At 37.7% G+C, this 18748-nt stretch overlaps 1 protein-coding gene across 2 annotated transcripts in view; it reads right to left on the bottom strand.

The window, feature by feature from the left end:
• Nucleotides 1-252: 252 nt before the first annotated feature.
• COMMD10 (COMM domain containing 10) overlaps nt 253-18748 on the bottom strand; it is a 107880-nt gene continuing 89384 nt past the window's right edge. For both annotated transcript variants that reach the window (XM_041459103.1, XM_041459104.1), the window contains 2 exons: nt 4772-4831; nt 253-4143 (listed from right to left, as the gene is read on the bottom strand). In XM_041459103.1, coding sequence (XP_041315037.1) covers nt 4105-4143; nt 4772-4831 — 99 coding nt within the window. In that variant the 3' untranslated portion in view covers nt 253-4104. The remainder of the gene's footprint in view (nt 4144-4771; nt 4832-18748) is intronic.

The raw sequence follows: 18748 nt of genomic DNA, 5'->3' as shown, positions 1-18748 counted from the left end.
TTTATAACAATAACCATTCTTCTTCCTTGGGCCAAGGTAAGAATTAGCATGTCAGTAAATTCTTCATGCTTTGAAAGATCACGACTTCAGAGTCCTTAAAACCAGACTGTAGAAATGAAGCTGCAGGTCATTACTCAAAATTTATGTGTCAGCAAACCCAGAAATTAAAGGAGAATTTGAAACCCTCCTCTGAAGAGCCAAAACAGGTTTGGTAGTTAGTCAAAATTTGAGACAGCAAAGCTATATTTGTCTAACTATGTATTTTATTTCAACAAAAGTAAAATGCAAAAATTTACAGACATTTTGTATTTGCTTAAAAAACAGCAATTACATTGCCAAGTCTGAACTGGACAAAGATAATCTAATGCATTTGTACTCAATAAGCATTAATGTGCTGTTAGTGTTGGTTTTGCTCAGTGGTGTACAAGTGGTTGCTCTTCACCAGTAATTTGGTGGTTTTGAGGCAGTTTAAGAACTGGTTTTCCCTTAGGTCCAGAACTCCAAATCTTTACATCAAAATATTACTGATGTTTGTTACACCTGAATCAAAAGATTTCCTTCTTTTGCCAACAGTCCATTTGAGGCAGATTTTGACATTATAGTTTTGAAAGAAGTACAGTCACAGAAAATACAGTCTTTAATGTCTGAACAAAGAGTAATCAAATGTTTTTTAAATGCACTGAAAGACCTGAAAGAAGATTTAGTAATTCTTACTCATTCCAATTTCCAGTTTTAGAGTTCAATAAATCTCTGTAAATATCTTCCTTCAACACAATGTGAAGCCTTGGTAATTTCAAATGTGGATCATGTCCAAGAGACATTACAGGCCAGTATTCTAGGATCCTGAACTGGAAAGAGCATGGGATGCATCCCTTTTTTTTCCTGCAATAAAAACTTTCAAAATTCTACTTGGGGCTATTCAAAATAGCCCCAAGACTCACTGTTCTGTTTTTCACCAGTACCCATAACCAAAGCCTGAAGGCGTTCAGAATGCACACACCTGTCTAGGCTTTCACACCAGCCTGGTGTGGTCATTCTGTGTCATTCTTCACTCATGCCATCTTCCTCCCAGAAGTGTTTTTCTTTCTGGCACACCTCAGGCACCGGGTTGAGTCCCTGCTTCAGGCAGATTTACCCATGCATGACCCAGTCTGTGCCAGTGCTTGTTTTTCCTCTTGTTCACTGACACTTCTGAGACACCAGGATTCTATACAAACCAAGCAGAGACAGCTTCTCTCAGGAGAAGAATAATCTTTCCTTCTCCAGGTCCACTCACACCCAGAGGGAAGCAACCAGGATAAAAGCCTTCTTTTCTGCAAGACCTAACAAAACCCCCTAAAGTCTTCTGCTCTTTCTCAGTTAGCCAATTTTCTCTCCTTAGTCAGTAGCACTTAAATTTAAGTGGCAGTGTTCTTCTCTAAGATGGTACAGGCTATGTCCTCGCTCCATAACAATGTACAACCCCAAAGCTTCCCACTACATACAGAAAAGTCTTTTTAAACTAAATGTTTATTTCTCAGCAGTCCTTGACTAAAGGTAACCACTGTACTTCTTACAATAAAGCTTTTGATACTAAGAATTCAGTACAGTTAGTGAAAAATACAAGGCAGCCACTGTAAAGAAGCCATAAATATTTTCAGCCATCTGCAAACAAGGATAAATATTAAATGAATTTTACAAAATTATTGCAACCTTAGCCATTTTCTTCCCTCTCAACATAATTTTATAATCTTAAAATATTTCCTATTAAAGCTAGATTTAAAATCTAGCTACACTTTGATCTTGGTCAACTTTGCACCAAGGTTGGCACTTCTGGGTTAGTTTGAAATACTAGATGCAGTTATACAACTGGCTAGTTTCCATAGCTAATTCTGGTTTACTCTGATTCCCCACTTTTCCTCTCACTCTTCTACAAGGTTATCTCCTCCGCTGTTTAATTTTTTCTTTGTATATATACTTTTGCCATCTTTTCCAGTGTTTCTGCTCTCTTCCTGGTATTTTCCAACACCCAAATTCCATCCTTGGGAATACCCGTTTCTCTACCCTCTCCTTCATTTTTCTTGTGCCCCATTTCTTCCTACTCTGACTTCTTTTTCTAAGATGTGACTGCTGATTTGTCCAATGGCTCTTGCTTTCCAAACTAGTCCAGCCTTCACCTCCTCCTCCAGGATTCATCAATCACTGCCTACATTCACAAAGATAACTTAAACCCCTCACACAACTGCCTTAGTATGTCCGGTATCTACACAGGAAGGTCTGAACTCACTTCAGACCTGACTTTCAGAATATAAACTCTGGAAACTCAGTGAAAAGGCTCAAGAGCACTGTTCTTGTACAAAGCACACTGTGCCACAGGACTGGTAGAGAAGACATGTCATGCAGAAGGGGATTCCCTCAGCTGCACTAACTACAAAGCACTGCAGCAAGCAGAGGGAATGGTGAGGTTGTGTCCACCTGCAGACATGCACCAGTCTATGCAGGGTGAGATGAGCAAGCTGCCAAGCTCTTGTTGAACAGCCAGACCGAGGAGGTGACATCTCTAGACAATATGGTATATGTGCCAGGGGCTTATGACAAGACGTGATTTCAGCAGCCAGCCTCACAAGCTACAGTTTATAGCTGAGGATATTCTGCCGGGCAATGGTGACTCATTTCTTCTTCCAGGTGACTTTCTTCTTCTTCTACAGTAACAGTGTTACTGTACCAGAGCAGTAGAGTATCATTTGGCACTTCCTTAAAAAGCTAAGGACTATGCTAAGTGTGTGTTTTCTCCTCAGTGCCCTTTATTCACACATAGGCTGTTATCATCAGAATCTAATAATTTTCAGCTTGGACAACTTGTGCAAATCTCACAGTATTCTAGAGCTGACAGCACAATCCCTAACAACAAAGCAACAAAAAGGCACAAAAAGGCAACAAAGTGGGAAATCTGGCACAGGAGGACCTAAACTATTCAGGAGAAACCAGGTATTCAAAACATACATTTTGGTTATACTTATATCTACAGTCATGAGCAAACAACCTACAGAAGGAAACTGTTCGGTTGGGTATTAACCATCCCTGATGTAATCATCAGGAAGAAAAAACTTTTAAATCTCTGAAAAGGAAAATTTCCTCTTGCCTTCTATAAGCCTGGAGCCCAGAGCTTACACTGTGCAGCAAGGAGTTGCCTGTCAACAAACATCAACACACAAGAACTAAGATGACTTTCACCTTTCTCCTGCTGCTCATGAATCATCTGGAACTAATGGGTGAAAGTATGACTAAGTCGGCCTTTAATTTCAATTTTTCCTGTTCAATGTAAAAACTCTGGCGGAAAAAAGAGCATGAGGAAGGATCAATATAGCTTTCAGAAATCTGTCAGATCATTTCAGTATTTTTTTGTTTTATACTCTGAGACTTCTCCCCTCAGTTATACACCACACTTCTGAGATTCATTAGTGGGCAGGCAGTGCTAAGAAGCCATGCTTATTTTCAGTGCCAAGAGTAAACACTGAAATCAAAGACATTGTTGATTATTTCAAAGAAAAAACCCCCACCAAAGTAAAATAGAATGAAGATAGTGAAATGAAGTTTGACTAGCCCCAAAATAAACTTTCAAAATTCTGAATTTATTTTGACAAATCTGCAAGAAGCATTATCAATTGTATGAATATTATTTAAAAAGGATAGAGATTTTATTAGCTGTGTATTCTCTTATAATTTCTACATTTGTCTACAAAAAAGGAATTTTTTCCTTGTCTCTCACTAACATGCAAATTTCTACCAGAATCAAGTAACATGCATAATAGAATAAAAAAAATTATTTCTGAAGCAGGGTAGCATTCTTTGGTGGGGGGGAGGGCATGGGCAGGGTGTTTCCCCACTGTAAGTAAAGAAGACATTTTTCACAGCTGCTAAGCAAAGAAGAGAAAGTCCATTAGAATCTTCAGATCCTTGACAAAGACTCTTGGCTAGTGGTACTGATCTGAAAAGCAGATAAGCCATATAATTTTACAAGAAGCAACCTGCTGAATCCTTCAGGAAACACAGCTTGGCAATCAATCTTCAATTCAAAATAATGAGGTGATAGGAGTGTGATGGAGAAATAAGTCTTCAAAAACATCACATAAGGGAATCCAGCTGTGCTTGTATAGTTTCCAGCTATTTAAAGGAAAGAAAAAGAGAGAAAAAAAACTCCACTCATAAAGGGTTGTTTAGAAACATGCAAACAGAAATAACCAGTATCTTCAACTATGCATACTAAATATATTTGCATACCAATATAAAAATCCTGTACTCATGAATATTTGTTTTTACATGAAGCTATTAGAATTCATTGCTGTAGTTTAAATATTCAAATTTTAAAGAAACAGTTTTCTAAATACTACCTCTTTAGCATGCACAGATGTTTTCCTCTGAATTTCCAATGCATAATAACAAGGAAAAAAATAATATAGTTCATTTTGACTGGATTATGGGCCTAGCATCTTGACTGAAGATGTAACACAAAGATGCTGTTTCCACAGAGATCCCCACTGTCAATCATCAGCCACTCCACCTGATCTAACCAACAGATATGCTTACAGTAACCCAAGCCCCGCCTATTCCAAAGCTGAATGCACAGGCTCTTCTTGGAAATGGTTTATGTGATCAAAGGATTCCAACAGCCTTGATTTAAGTTGGATCCCTTTTTTCCAGTTTTACTAGATGTAATTAATATAGGCAACACTCCTGGCTGAGCAGCATCATGTGTTTACAAAGAAACTATAGTATTGTAAAATCTACAGACCTTGTTGTAGAACTCAAATAGCTCCTTATGGCTAAATTCTACAAACACCTTCTTCAGGTTCTGTAAAGAAGAAAGAAAACAAATTAAAAAAATTAAGGAATAAGCATACTCCTTTTCTTTTCTTTTCTTTTCTTTTCTTTTCTTTTCTTTTCTTTTCTTTTCTTTTCTTTTCTTTTCTTTTCTCTTTTCTTTTCTTCTTTTCCTTTCTTTCTTAATTTCTCTTTTCTCTTTCCAACATTAACTCCAGTAAATCAGAATATGAGATTAAGCTATATGAAAGATAATGATTAGTTTCCTTCTATTCAATACAATGTTCCTCATACATGTATATTTCATTTAAGAATCCAAATCTACCAGTCTATTCTATTCTCCTCCTGTGAAGAACAGTAATCAAATAATCTATGTGAAGAATTTAGTCACCTTATTTTTAAGTCAGACTAAAATGAAAGATTGCACTCATCTTTCTCAGCAGTCCATCTAAGATCTGGTAAATACCATTTCACAGTGACAAAGTCAGTAGTGTATTTGATGGAACTGGCACAGCTATTAATGCACTGCACAGGCACAGAGCTGATACTTCCATTCATTAATCTAACAGTTCCAATCTTAGCATGCTGACACTGCTATAGGCATCCATGCAAATTTAGCCAAACTTAACAATTAACACAACAGCTTCAAAGCAGTGCTTAAGCACTTAAAAAAACCCACAAAATAACACAACTGATGAAAACTGCTGTAGATAAAACAGATGGTGGTAATAATCCTCTGCATGCATGTGCTGAAGTCTGTGAAGATGGGAGTTAAATTAAAACTTCTGTCCTGCTTAACTTGCTTGGAGCCTGCAACCTTCAATCACACTGCAGACCTATGCGCACAGTTTCTACCTAGCCTTATTCCTTCTACTTCACTTTGTGACTTTATTTATTTAAAAGTAGATTTCTATTTCTGCACATTCTCTTTACTTTTCTTAGACTTTTCAAGTTTTAGAGGCATTCCTGAGGATAAAAGCTGCACTACCATGAACAATAACGAGGCTCCGTGAAAGCTGAATCTCTGGACACCTCTACTCACAAAATATTATTAGCTGAAATAATGTACACACACCACATTTCTTTAACTGGTAGCAACTTCATGTACCACTTGGGTCAATAGAAAAACACTCGTTTATCCACTCAGCTTAAATGAGCAAGGACACTTTTGCATACAGTCAAGGCTGAGGGCCAGATTCTGTGTACTCAAAGCAATGCAAGTCTCAAGTTATGCCAAATAATGTCACTGAATTTGGCCCACCAAATACACAAGGCCAGCAGAAGCCCTGGGAACACAGTATAGGTACAGCCTGGTGCCTGCTCCTCAAAAGGAGTTGTAAGAGACACAGGAAAAAGATAAAATAACTGGGGCCAGCCTGTCTGGTGCAATTCCTCCTTCTCACTCTGCAGAAAGAAGGATCCCTTCCAACAATTTCAGGACGGCTATAAAAGCGTAGAAAAGGACCAGTGATTTGCATGAGAGACCAATCTTTCCCCTCTGAGAAGGAACAATGCAATACTGTGAATCGTATCGTGAATACAAAATAAAACTACCAGGACAGCAGTTTTCTTTGCCATGACTCCAGCTGATCCTCCCTCCCAAGAGCATAATGCCATGACAGGAAAGTAAAAAGCATTTTTAAAGGCTTTCTAACAGCTAAGAAACAAAAAACAAAGCAAACAAGGTTTTTTTTCAGAAGAGCAAGTGGGTAGAGGAAAGAAGAAAAATACACTAATAGCAAAGGGATTGACCATTTCAGCTGGGATGTTTGCTTGGCATTTGACATCCCAGAAGGATTTTGGTGACTGAATGGAAGGAATCAGAACTGCAAAGAGGAGGTTCAGCAAAAGGAAGATATCTTGTATCTTCAAAGTTTATCAGTCACAATTAATAGCTAGGATAATTTCTTGAATGATTTCTGAAAAGGGAGTCTGCTGCATTTGGATGTGATACTTTTGCAATGCCTCCAGATAGGGGCAGAGAAAAACCTCTGACTAGCAGATCTCATTTCTCCAATCTCTGTGTCTCGTTCAAAATGGGCATCTTCTGGTACTACTTCAGATCACCAAGCACAATCAATTCTCCTTCTCTCTCTCACTGCTTGTTTTTCATATTTTCTAGCTACATTAGTTACTGCTATTTAAAAGACAGAGTATGCAAATAAAAAAAGAAGGCCTTTTAATTCAGATTCTCTTTACACTTTTTCCCATTATTATTTAATAGTCATACTCTGATAACTAGGACAAAATGTATGTTGGATTGTGGCAGGCAAATATCTGTGAAGATCTAAAAGAAAGCATGGCATGCTAGGCTACGTTTCTGATCTGGGGTGGGAGTAGGAGTGTCAATGGGAACGAGGTGTAACAATCTTGTATTAAATATGTTGTTTACCTGCACTTAATTGTCTGCTAAAACACATTTGTTTGTATGTGTAAAAACCTGGTACATCTACTACACCACTTCAACAGAGAGTGGTGTACAAAAAAAACCCATGCAAAAGTATAGCACCAGTTAAAAATGTTACTTTACTATATTAAATTTCTCACTAGCATGAGTCCATTAAGGATGGTGACAAATGATCAATATTGTGTGGTCAGGAGTTCCTATACAAATTACAAAAATGTTGTACCATAACTATATCCCTACAAATAAAACATACTTCTCACGCAGCTGATGGCCCCCCATTTTTAGCTGAGATATCCATTATTTGCTTTATTCTGTGTGAATACAAACAAGTGCAATTAAAACTGTGCACCACAAGAACTAGGTTACCACCCAGTCCTTCAATTACTCAGTAAAATTGTCTTAAAAATTACTGTATAGATAGAATATTGCTACCCCCCCAGAGCAGGCAAATTCCTAATATACTTAATGGAATTTTACTCAGATAAGCATACAAAATTACAAACCCCAATAATATTTCAACTGTAACTAAAACACAGGATTAAAAAAGTCACTTTCAGCTTACTTACTTAATTAAATGTCACTGTGTGCAGACAGAGCCTAAACCTATTTATGAAAAGTAAAGCTAAGCTGACTTCTTTTATCTGCACATACAAGTTTTCAGATGTTGCCTCTGATCTAGTATGTGTTTCCCAGACAGAAATAAGAAACCAGCAATTTGCTGGATGTCTAACTTCTTCCTCTTTTTATCAAACGTATCATTCTTTTTTCCTCTTACCTCACAAATATCTTCCCATCCCTCACCTTCACACTACACTCCCCCTCATTTTTGGCATCTCATTTTCTCTTTCTTTTTATCACCTTCATGTGAAACAAAATTAAATTGAGTGACCAGAAAACTAAACTGAATTTATTCCCATTGTCACACTTTGTCAGTCCAACAGTTTTTCTAATTACATCCCAAATTTTGCTGCTGTGCCAGTGTTAACTCCTACATCCTACTTTTAGAGTTTTAACCTTGAGTGTGACAGTTTCATAGCATCAGAGAAACATAGCTGAATATGCTATTCTTATGAAAACAAAGAAATCTCTAAAGTACCAAACAATATTCTTTGGGCTGCTTTGAAAACAAGGAGACAGGCTTTTTGTCTGATAAAATATCCATGAAGGGTGGCAGGGACTGCACTGGAACAACATGCTCAATGAGTGTAGCTAAAGAGTATGTGCAGCACATTAGCTAAATAAAGTTGCTGTTAAGTTCAGTGTGCTCATTTACTGTAAAACATGACAAACCATTGCATTTACTACTGGAAAGGTATGTGTGAATTGCAGGTGTCACCAAGAAAAATCTTTATATCACTCTGAATTCACTGCAAGGAATACGGTAATAAGCTTTCAGAAATGTGTGGTTTAACATGTTTGGACATGTATCACTAGTGAATGTATTTTAAATGTAAAAATTAGATTTTAGTGCCATTTTGCCTTCATACATCTCAATGAAATCTGATTTCATTTCACCTCTTCTCTCACCCCAGGGTTTTATCAATTTACAACTTACAGCCTCCTGAGAACTGTGAAATTCTAATAAGTTTAACTGATTAGAGTTGTTTTCTCCCCTTAAGTATCTTCTCACTTACTGTCTGCTATTATTTTAAAAAACATAACATCTTCATCAGTCTCTAAAATCAAATTTCCTTTGGGGATGGAAGGGGGGCAGGGAAGAGGAAAGAGAAATGAGAGGAAAATGAAGATAAAATTGTATTCCCAGTCAATATTAATATGCTATCTTAACCAAAACAGCCCTTCTGAATGTCTGGCTAATTCTACAGAATAGCCACAGTCTTTCAATATACACTTAGCTTACAACCACCACCAAACAGGGAAATTTTTTAGCTGAACATGATCATCAGCATACAATAATGAGGATACAAATATACAGGATATGTAAGAGTCTCCAATTTCCCGTCATTTTGGCTAACTATTTTAAACACAAATACCTTCTTACTGCAAAACGTTTCTGTGGCAACCAAGCAAAAATTGTCTCCTTAAAATACTTCAGAAAGCAGACGCAAATTTCTCGTTATAACCAAAGGACTGGGTTTTGCTTTTAGGGGGTTGGTTGGTTGGTTGGTTGGTTTCACAGTGGGGATCTTTATGTGTTTGTAGTGGTTTGTTGGGTGTTTTTAATACAGTGCTCTAGATATCCATAATGTGCTACTGAGAAAAGCCTTATTACTAATGACAGAATTTTGCAACCTTACATACTACACAGCTATTCCACACTTTTAAGTCCCCAACTCCATGTGTAAGCATAAAGTAATGCACTAGAAGTTATAAATTAAAGCTAAACCTCTGGTTTAAAGCTAACTTGAATACAAAAAAACAGATACTACTGTTCTAAATTGTAAAGCTACAGCTGCTTCAATGATGTTGAAAAATAAATGCCAAGTATTCTGAAGCAAACAGAGGCATAAGCTGAATTATATAATATATTTATAAGCTAAATGTCTGCTGACAATGATAATGTTCTGTGACTGAGCACATGTAAAAAATACAGTATATTCAGCAAAGCTTTTTAATAGTAACTAAGTGAAATAACATACACCCCAGTCTTCATATTCTAATATTACCTTTAATACTATCTTGAGCCACATTTCCATTAGGTTTGAGAGAAGAATATTTTCACATTTGCTATCCATTCTCCAATTTACTCCTATTAGATATCCTTAAAATCTCAGATATAACAGAATTATATGGATAACTAAGCTAATCAGTTTATGCATAAATTAAGATTCATTCCTAAACAGACTCCAGTTGATTCTTATTAGCTACATTTCCCTCTGGACCTATCAATTTTTGTGCTACATTAATTCAGACTTCTTTTAAACTTGCTTGGATCCCGGAGAACTGTGTATTCACCTAGGCACAGCCCTTTTTCTACTTGAATCTCACAGCATTTATCAAAAAGTTTCTGCTGCTTGGTCAGGAAGATCAATCTCAAGAGCATATGCATTAAAACAAACCTTTCTTAGAAGCACTTCTTAGAAGCACACCTGTTTGTTAACTCTCTGCATATAAGAAACATTAATTAAAACGTCTTCATATTCTTACCGCTGTAGATGGATGTAATTCAGCTCAGGGATTCAGCAAAACACTGGGACAATACACACTAATATATTCTTAATTAAACTTCTTTCACATCATCAGAAATGTAACTTTCAAACTTCATTCTTTTCCCAAGCTTATCTCCATTTGCAATACCAAATTACTATTTTTGAAGAGAAAAAAATCTTGTTTTATGAATTACATGCATTTCAAGTTTCAGTGTGTAACTGCTATAAAATGTAAGATACTAACCCGCACTTTCTGACCAACATATTAACATTTCGTTCATAAACATACTGCATTCTACCTTTCAAAGTTGCATTTCTTTTTCATATAAGCTTAAGAAACTCAAATTCCTTGTGGATTCAGAGAGATCAAGACCTGCATTGCACTACTCTCTTTGCAATCTATATGTAAGCATCCTAACCAAAGGCCTGTGTTGATTCCTGAGATCTAACCAATGTGTTACTGGAATTTATGGAGATACATACAGATAAATGTTGAATCTCACTCCAGTAGGTTCAGGATCATTTAAACATGTTTGCATGGAAGATGGCAAGAATTAATTTGTTGTCCAATCTGGTAATAAAGGAACAGATTCTGCAGTCATTTGGAGACCTACAGAAGACCTGACATACTCCCAAACTCAGTAAGAATTGTCAGTCACTACTATTTTCATTACTCCTGTTCCTCCCCATCCTCACAAAAATATCAATTGCTGGCTGAATGAACTGATGCAAAACTATAGACAGGAAAGGGGACACAACTACTAAAAAGACCACATAGGATGGGAAGATCACAGAGCATGAGAGACGGACAGGTCCCTTTTTCAAAGTAAGTAAGAAAAATACTTTTAAAACTGAGAGAGAATTATCTGAGAAAAAAACCTCCAAAACTACAGTTTCCATCTCAGTACATTGTGTCAGGGTAAATACCATCCTGCTAAAGAAAAGAGAGATCAAAAAGCCTTTTTTTTTAATAGCCATATCCAAGCAAAGTTTCCTAGGAATTTACATTCATGTAAGTACCATCATTATATTGGCTGGCCTTTCAACGATACTTCTGCATGGAAAACCTCTAAAAACCAGAAATCTAGAGATGAGGGTCGACACTTCTGTGCAGATTATGTTAAATACACTTTCAGAAAAACATCACAATGAACAAACATGCTTTTTGGAGAAAAGGGTGGTAGATGTGTATCAGTGTATGCCTACCACTTAAAAGCATGTCTTTTATATCGATACTTCCCTGTATGTTGCAGGTACAGGAAATGGCTCATAGAAGATCTATTGAAAGGCTGACTTGCTTTATGTCAGTTCTATATTTTTATTTACCTTCACATGCCCTTTCCTTCTTTGAAGATAACTATACACACTGCACAAGCTCCTGATTGATTCCTCACTAGACTCCACATGGATTATTCAGTCATTACGAGCAACAAGCCTCCATCCACATGAATGCTGTTGTATTTTCAGGATTCAATTGCAAAACATGCAAAATTTCTAAAAACAGTATAGCCAAACGTGTTCTGACATGTGTTTTAAAAATCAGTTCATTCACTGAAAGGCTGCCACAAATACTAGGAATGTCACAGATTAATTGAGAAACGCAGGTACTAATAATTATTATTTTCCTGTTTCATCTCTCACCTAATTTTGCAAATTCTGCTGTACTCCAAATACTGCAGAAAGCTCTCTGAAGAGGCAGTCTTACTAAAAATTTAAAAAGGAAACCCACAAAAAACCAAACCAAACCAAAACAAAAAACCCACAAACACACACCCAAAAAAAACCCCAAAAAAACAAAAAAAACCCCAAATCCAAAAAACAAAACAAAAAAAAAAAAACACACCAAAAAAAACCCAAACCCCAAAAACAAACCCAAAACCCAACCAAACAGGCTTTCTTCCTATTAAATTTCACTGTATCAATTTTGGAAAAAAGAGTCCATGAGAAATCACACACACCCTCATTGTTCATACCGCTTATACTGTCTGTAACTATCAAAATACAACTTTCTTCTTTAATCAGAGCTATAATGTGATAAGTGGTTTTATTCCACAGAAGAAATTAAATTCTTATCTTTCCCATTTTGTACATCTCACTTGTCACAGAACTTATGATATTAAAAAAATTAAGTTCAGGAACGCTTCAAGGAAAACCAGGCAGTTGTGATTCTGTGTTTCTTTTATTTCCAATGGGGCTAACATGTATAAGTCTTCAAAGCCATGAAGACCAGTGAGTTCACATTTCCACTCTAAAGATAGCTCACATCAAAACCAACACAACAGTCTTACATTCACCTCAAATGATAAGGAATTCACTTCTTATTATTGCATTCACAGATAATCTCTGCTGAAGAAATGGAAAGCCTAGGCATGCTGGCATCAGAAATGCTTTCAAGCTTTTCTGACCTCACATGTTCACCAGATCTGACCACAGCTGATGCCATTTTGATTTCACGCTACATTAAAAAGATGTCACATAGCTACAGTTGTGAAATATTTTCATTATTGTGATCAGAACATAATCAAATTCTAGGAAACTAACGGAACTGAGTATAAATATTAAGTGCCTAGTATTGACAACCACCAATTTAAGATTATGAGCTTAAATGGCGAACAATGAACCTTGGGTGCCTTGGAACAGTGAAGCACGGCTTACAGCATCAAAGGCAGACTGAAAACTCTTTGCATCTAGATATACAACGGTCAAAACCCCCTATTAGCAAGAAGAGCAGCTCAACACCATGTACGAAGTGTTTTAAAGAGCTTCTCACACAGCCTGCTTGCAGCTGATGTAATTAACCTGGAGTTACAAATACTTTATGTTCTAATCAGTTATACATCTAATGCTGGGTCTGAAGCTGGATTTAGAGGAAGCTCAACCTGTCATCCAAACTACTCAGGAAACCACCACTTTGTTCTTGTCAAAAAGCCACATCAAACCTCCTCTGTCCAGAGAAGAAACCTGGGTTGTTATCATCTGCATCCACATCTAGAGCTACAGATCTGACAGAAATATTATTACATGGTGATGTCATGCACATGACTGACACTTTAAGAAGGATTTATACCTCCATTTAGGAATGGAGGAAGCTGGCAGGCATATTTTTGAATTCTTACCTTCTGAGCCTAGCTGGTTCAGTAAGGAACTGCAATGCTGTATTGTTTTACCACAAAGAGCCTTCATCACTGGAATATCTGAAAGTATCTATTGTTTCTGTTGAGGCACAAGAAAAAGCAGCTGGATAAAAGATGCCAGCAGTGAGAGGAAAGATCTAAGGAAGTTCAGATCCACATGAAATCAATGTAACTGATGTGAAAACACCTTTCAAAAATCTGTTCAAATATTTACAAAATGTCGAGATTAGATAATCTGTAAATTAGGTTTTCTGTTTGAAATGGGTCACTCAGAGTATCACAAATTTGAATTTTGTTAGGCAGATCAGGAAAGAAAATGTTTGGGGCTGTTTTCTTCTGTGCTAAAGGGATGCTAGTGGCTGTCAGCAAGTATGTTTTTGATCTCCAGTGGGCAAATCATTCTAGCAGCTAGCAGCTGGGGACTTGCACACAAATCTCAGCTGCTGAAAGACAGGGAAGTCATGCAGGAATGAGGGATGTTAACTAGCAGTCTAGTCTCCAACAGGATCAAAAGCAAAACTCTTAGGGAATAAGGTTGTTTGTAAAGTAATACATACTTTATCCTTTTTAAAATTTACTTAATTTTATTAGGAAGTCACCTACTTACTATTTTTGCTGTATTTTAAGGTTGTAATATATCTGCAGCTTTTGCTACAATGCTCATAATCTACAAATAACTGCTGGTACCTCTTCCTTGCCATAAGCAACCCAGCAAAGCCTTGAACCAGAGCTACCTGTTTGTGTCAAGGACACACTGATGTCAGATGTCTCACTGATGTGAACAAAATTACATTGCATCACTAGCCTGACCAAGTAAACACCAACATTTCTCAGACAACAGGCCACAGTGCAAAATTGGAAGAGGTTATTAAAACCAAAGTTTCTCAAATTAGACAAAAAATATTTGCCTTTTTACAAGAATTACAAATAGATTATGTGTTCTTCTTATTACAACCCCACAAAAAAAAATTAATAAGAATGTGGAAACAACCACTATACTACAAAGCCATCAAGCAACAGCTTTCTCATTTATCACTGAAGGTTACACACATTCTAATTACATAAAATTAACTATTTTGGATTTCAGACAATGGAATTTCAGTGATTTTGCTTTACTGCTTTTGCTGACAAATTATTCAAACCTTGATGCAGTGGAGTGGTGTGAATTCTCACTGCTTACTGAAAACTGGACAAAATGTTAAGGACTGAAAGTACAAGTTCTGTGTGTTTTCACACACACCAAAGATGAAATGAGATCTCTCAGCCCAAATTTCCTTCCAAGCCAGACTACGAACATAAGTGTGTAATAAACATCCTCTCAGGAAAGAAAAAAACAATTTCTGGCTAACATAAGCAACTCAAAAGAGGGTATCAAAGCCCATTTTATTTTCTTCAAATCTGTGCGCTATTGAATTACCATTTATACAGACAGTAAGTAATATGAAGGAATATAGTACTAGATTCAGATTATTTTACAGATGGCAGGAGCACAATCCGGTACTCAGGCTGGCTGCAATGGTTTCAGTAAGTATCAAAACCAAGACACTTTTTATGCTTCTCTCTCAAAATGAATCCGTTTAGCTCCCAATTAATTACATTTTTCTCTTTCTAGATAACACTGCGTGATGCAAAAATAAATGGTAGAGCAAGCAATAAAGTGTATGTGGTGTAATCTTTTCACAAAGATAGACACAAAATTAATATTTAAACTAAACTTAATGTCTTTTTCGTCTTTTTAACATAGGAGTTCTTCAAAGAGAAAAATGGAATAGCAAGATGTTACAGGTCAGTTTGCAAACACTATTTTCTTAGAATCACATACCATTAAGGTTGGAAAAGAGCCCCCAAGATCATCGAGCCCACCCAACCTTTGACCAAACACCACTATGTCAACTAAACCGCAGCACTAAATGCCACACCCAATCATTTCTTGAACACGTCCTCTACCACCTTCCTGGGCAGTCCATTCCAATGTTTAACAACCCCTTCCAGGAAGAATTTCTTCCTGATGTTCAACATGAACCCCCCTAGAGCAGCTCAAGGCCATTTCCTCTTGTCTTGCTGCTAATTCCCTACCTTTCCACAACCTCCTTTGAGGTAGCTGTTAGTACCAAGGCAGTGTTTAGTTGCATTCGAGGTGCAAAACTGGTCTCTGAGCAGCAGAAAATGAACTAGAAGAATGAAAGTGTGACACCTGAACTAGTGAACCGGAAGGATAGCCTGATGATCCTAGTCCAAATAAAGGTGAGAGCAGTCTTTATAAAAGAGCATATTAAGAGTATCTGTGCTTTCTTTCTGGTGTTACAGAATTAACAGTTGAACACACACTAAAGGGAGACACCACTGGATTCCAGGCATGAGAAATGTTTTGTATCTGTTGAAGAAAGTAATTCCAAAACCCTGCACAGAAGACTGAATTGCTCAAATTGCAAACCAGTTTCTTTAACGAGAACAACAGTCTAACATAGTTGGGAGCATTATTTTGAAGGGATTAAAACACTATTGTGACAGAGAAGTAATGCTATTTGGACTGTTTTGTTTATTTTAGAGATAAACAGGTTGACTGGTTTACAACCATAAACTAGGCAGGACTCAATGGTCAGGCAATGGCTCTCTGGGATTAGAGGCTACCTAAGGAATACATAGATCCAACTGCTGATTTGCAGTTGGCAATCTACTTCTCAAAATGATAAACACAGTACCTGGGGTTTTGTGGCATTGGTGATACCCTCTAAATCCTTCTATATAATATCCTTCCATATAATATCCTTCTAAAGCTGACGCCTACAGAGATATGAAATTCTAGAATGCAGTAACAAAGTGTGATATTATAAGAGAAAGGGACAACCAAATAAACTGCATGTCTGTATCAGCAGGATAAATACTCAAAATGAGATTTTGTATTTGTACTAAAATGTTTCTCCAATAGTTGTTAATATTTTCTGTGTGTTGAAAATATTGAAATGTGAAAATAAACATATGGGAGGTCAAAAGCTACAAGCCATTTAACAATAGCTATCCTTGGTACAAGAGTGAAAGAAGAACCAGAATACTGAAGATACAGAAAGACTTTCCATTCCTCTTTTCTACCGGGAACTAAAACTTTCCTTTCTGAAATACACCTTTCAAGATTAATACATGAATGACAAGAGATTCTTATCTTAAAGCATATTCCATTGTAAGAAAAAGTGTTTTTCTCCACTAGCAGAAACAAAGCCATCAGCCACAGTACAGCAATTCTCTTCTGTTCAGCACGTGTAAGGCTTCATCTAAGACACTGCTTCCAGTCCTGCACTGCCCCAGTACAGGACAGATGTTTGGAAACTGGGGGGAGTTAATAACTGGAGTGTAATCATCCAGATACACCAGATGTATGATACTTATAGTATCTCTTCACACCTGGTATATCCAGATATACCAGATTTGTAACAGGGTTAAGAATAGGGAATCTACCTGCAGTCTTGTTGTCCTCACATAATCCTTAATGTTACTGTATTCCATATCTACCTGTGCACAAAAAATTCTCACTGTATCTTTAAGACCCTAAAAACAAGAACCGGGTGGGGAGTGTGCTATCGCAGGTGCTTTTACAATCATCTCTTGCATGCCATTTCCTGGTTTTTGCCACACGGTATTTGCTTCACTGGCTCTTTGGTCTTCATTTAAGCAGAGATTTTCTCCTTTTTGGGTTCTCCTTTCATTTTTTTTTTTTTCTTTTTCCTCATCTTGGAGGGGCTGCAGCAGGAGTTTTGGGCTGCCCTGGGGTGGGATTCCGCAGGTGCCTGTCCACAGCCGAGGCACTGGCCCGCAATGGAGCAGCAGCCCCGCTCCAGCTGAGCCATCGCTGGACAGAGAGCACCAAGTGTCCTGGGACAGAGGGGACAGAGAGCACCGAGTGTCCTGGGACAGAGGGGACAGAGAGCACTGATTGCCCCGGGATGGAGGGGACAGGGAACACAGAGTGTCCCGGGACAGAGGGGACAGGGAACACCGAGTGTCCCGGGACAGAGGGGACACAGAGCACAGAGGGCCTGGGACAGAAGGGACAGGGAACACCAAATGCCCCAGGACAGAGGGGACAGGGAACACCAAATGCCGCCCACCCTGCTGGGCCTCTGGGGGATGGTACTGGCCCAGGGGAGCCATCGGAGTCTCTGTCTGCTGCTGCACCTGCCCCGTGAGCTCTGCATTCTGGCAGGGATCTGTTGCCATCTCGTCCAAGCCTGAGGCTGTCCCTGCTGGGCACGGTCTCAGGAAGGGCATTTCCAGCAGATCCTGAGTTTGCAGCAGCTGACTATCTAGCCATTATTTACTGTTACCTTTTTTTATTCTTGCCTGGTGCCACTTTGTTTGTTACTAAACTGTTATTTTTTCACTTACATCTGTTGGTATGTCATTCATTACTGGTGGGAAGGGATTAGTTGGAAACAAGGAGGAAGTTACTCATTTCAAACTGCCCACCTCTTTAAACTGTCTCAAATCTATACACCTATATGTAACAATTGTAGCATTAAAATGTGACAGGTGATTTTAGTTTATTCTGTTAAATACTAGAGATCTTACCAGTTTAGGGAGTTCACATCATAACAAAGAATTACGTTTGGCAACAAATAATAACCATTCCTTACCTGAAGAATTGACAAGGAATACAATTTCAATCCATTCATGACCATTCAATTTCTCCAAATAATTCTCACAGGGAGCTGATCCAAACAACATCCCTAGAAGTTGGCAACTACCTCTTTTAGATGGCCACTTTTCTTCACTCCTAAAAGATTTAGATCTGGATGCACAAGTAATTTCAACAGATATTGACTGATAAGCAGTGACAGTAGCCAGAAAGATGATCTAGATAACTTAGTAGGAGGCCACTGAAGTTCACAAGAGACAAGGCTGTTAACAGTCAAGTCTTGGGATCTGAAGACTTACTGACCTCCGGTTTGTTTATCCCCAGCAGTTTGAAAGTGCTGCAACTGAAGTGTGATTAAAGAATTCCAGCACAAACTTCAATAACTCTGAAACTTTAAAGCGAGCGTAAAACATCCACAAAGAGCAAGTATAAGAGTCAATACCCAAAGGGTCCAGAGCTCTTGAATAAATAATTGCCGCTATTAGTCAGCTACACCTCTCCAGACACTACCATTCAGAGCACCACTGGGCCATAGGGCTCTTGGTGTAGAGGTAAAATGTTATGGTCACATAATACAAGGAGCTAGATTACCTCCAACAACTAAATTGTGCTTAATAGAAAGTCAATACATTAATTTTGCTTTAGTGGTTGCACAGCCCATTCTCTT

Source organism: Pyrgilauda ruficollis, unplaced genomic scaffold, assembly GCF_017590135.1.
Source record: "Pyrgilauda ruficollis isolate IOZ18807 unplaced genomic scaffold, ASM1759013v1 scaffold130, whole genome shotgun sequence".
In the NCBI taxonomy this organism is placed as follows: Eukaryota; Metazoa; Chordata; class Aves; order Passeriformes; family Passeridae; genus Pyrgilauda; species Pyrgilauda ruficollis.
This window is presented reverse-complemented; position numbering and strand designations above follow the sequence as displayed.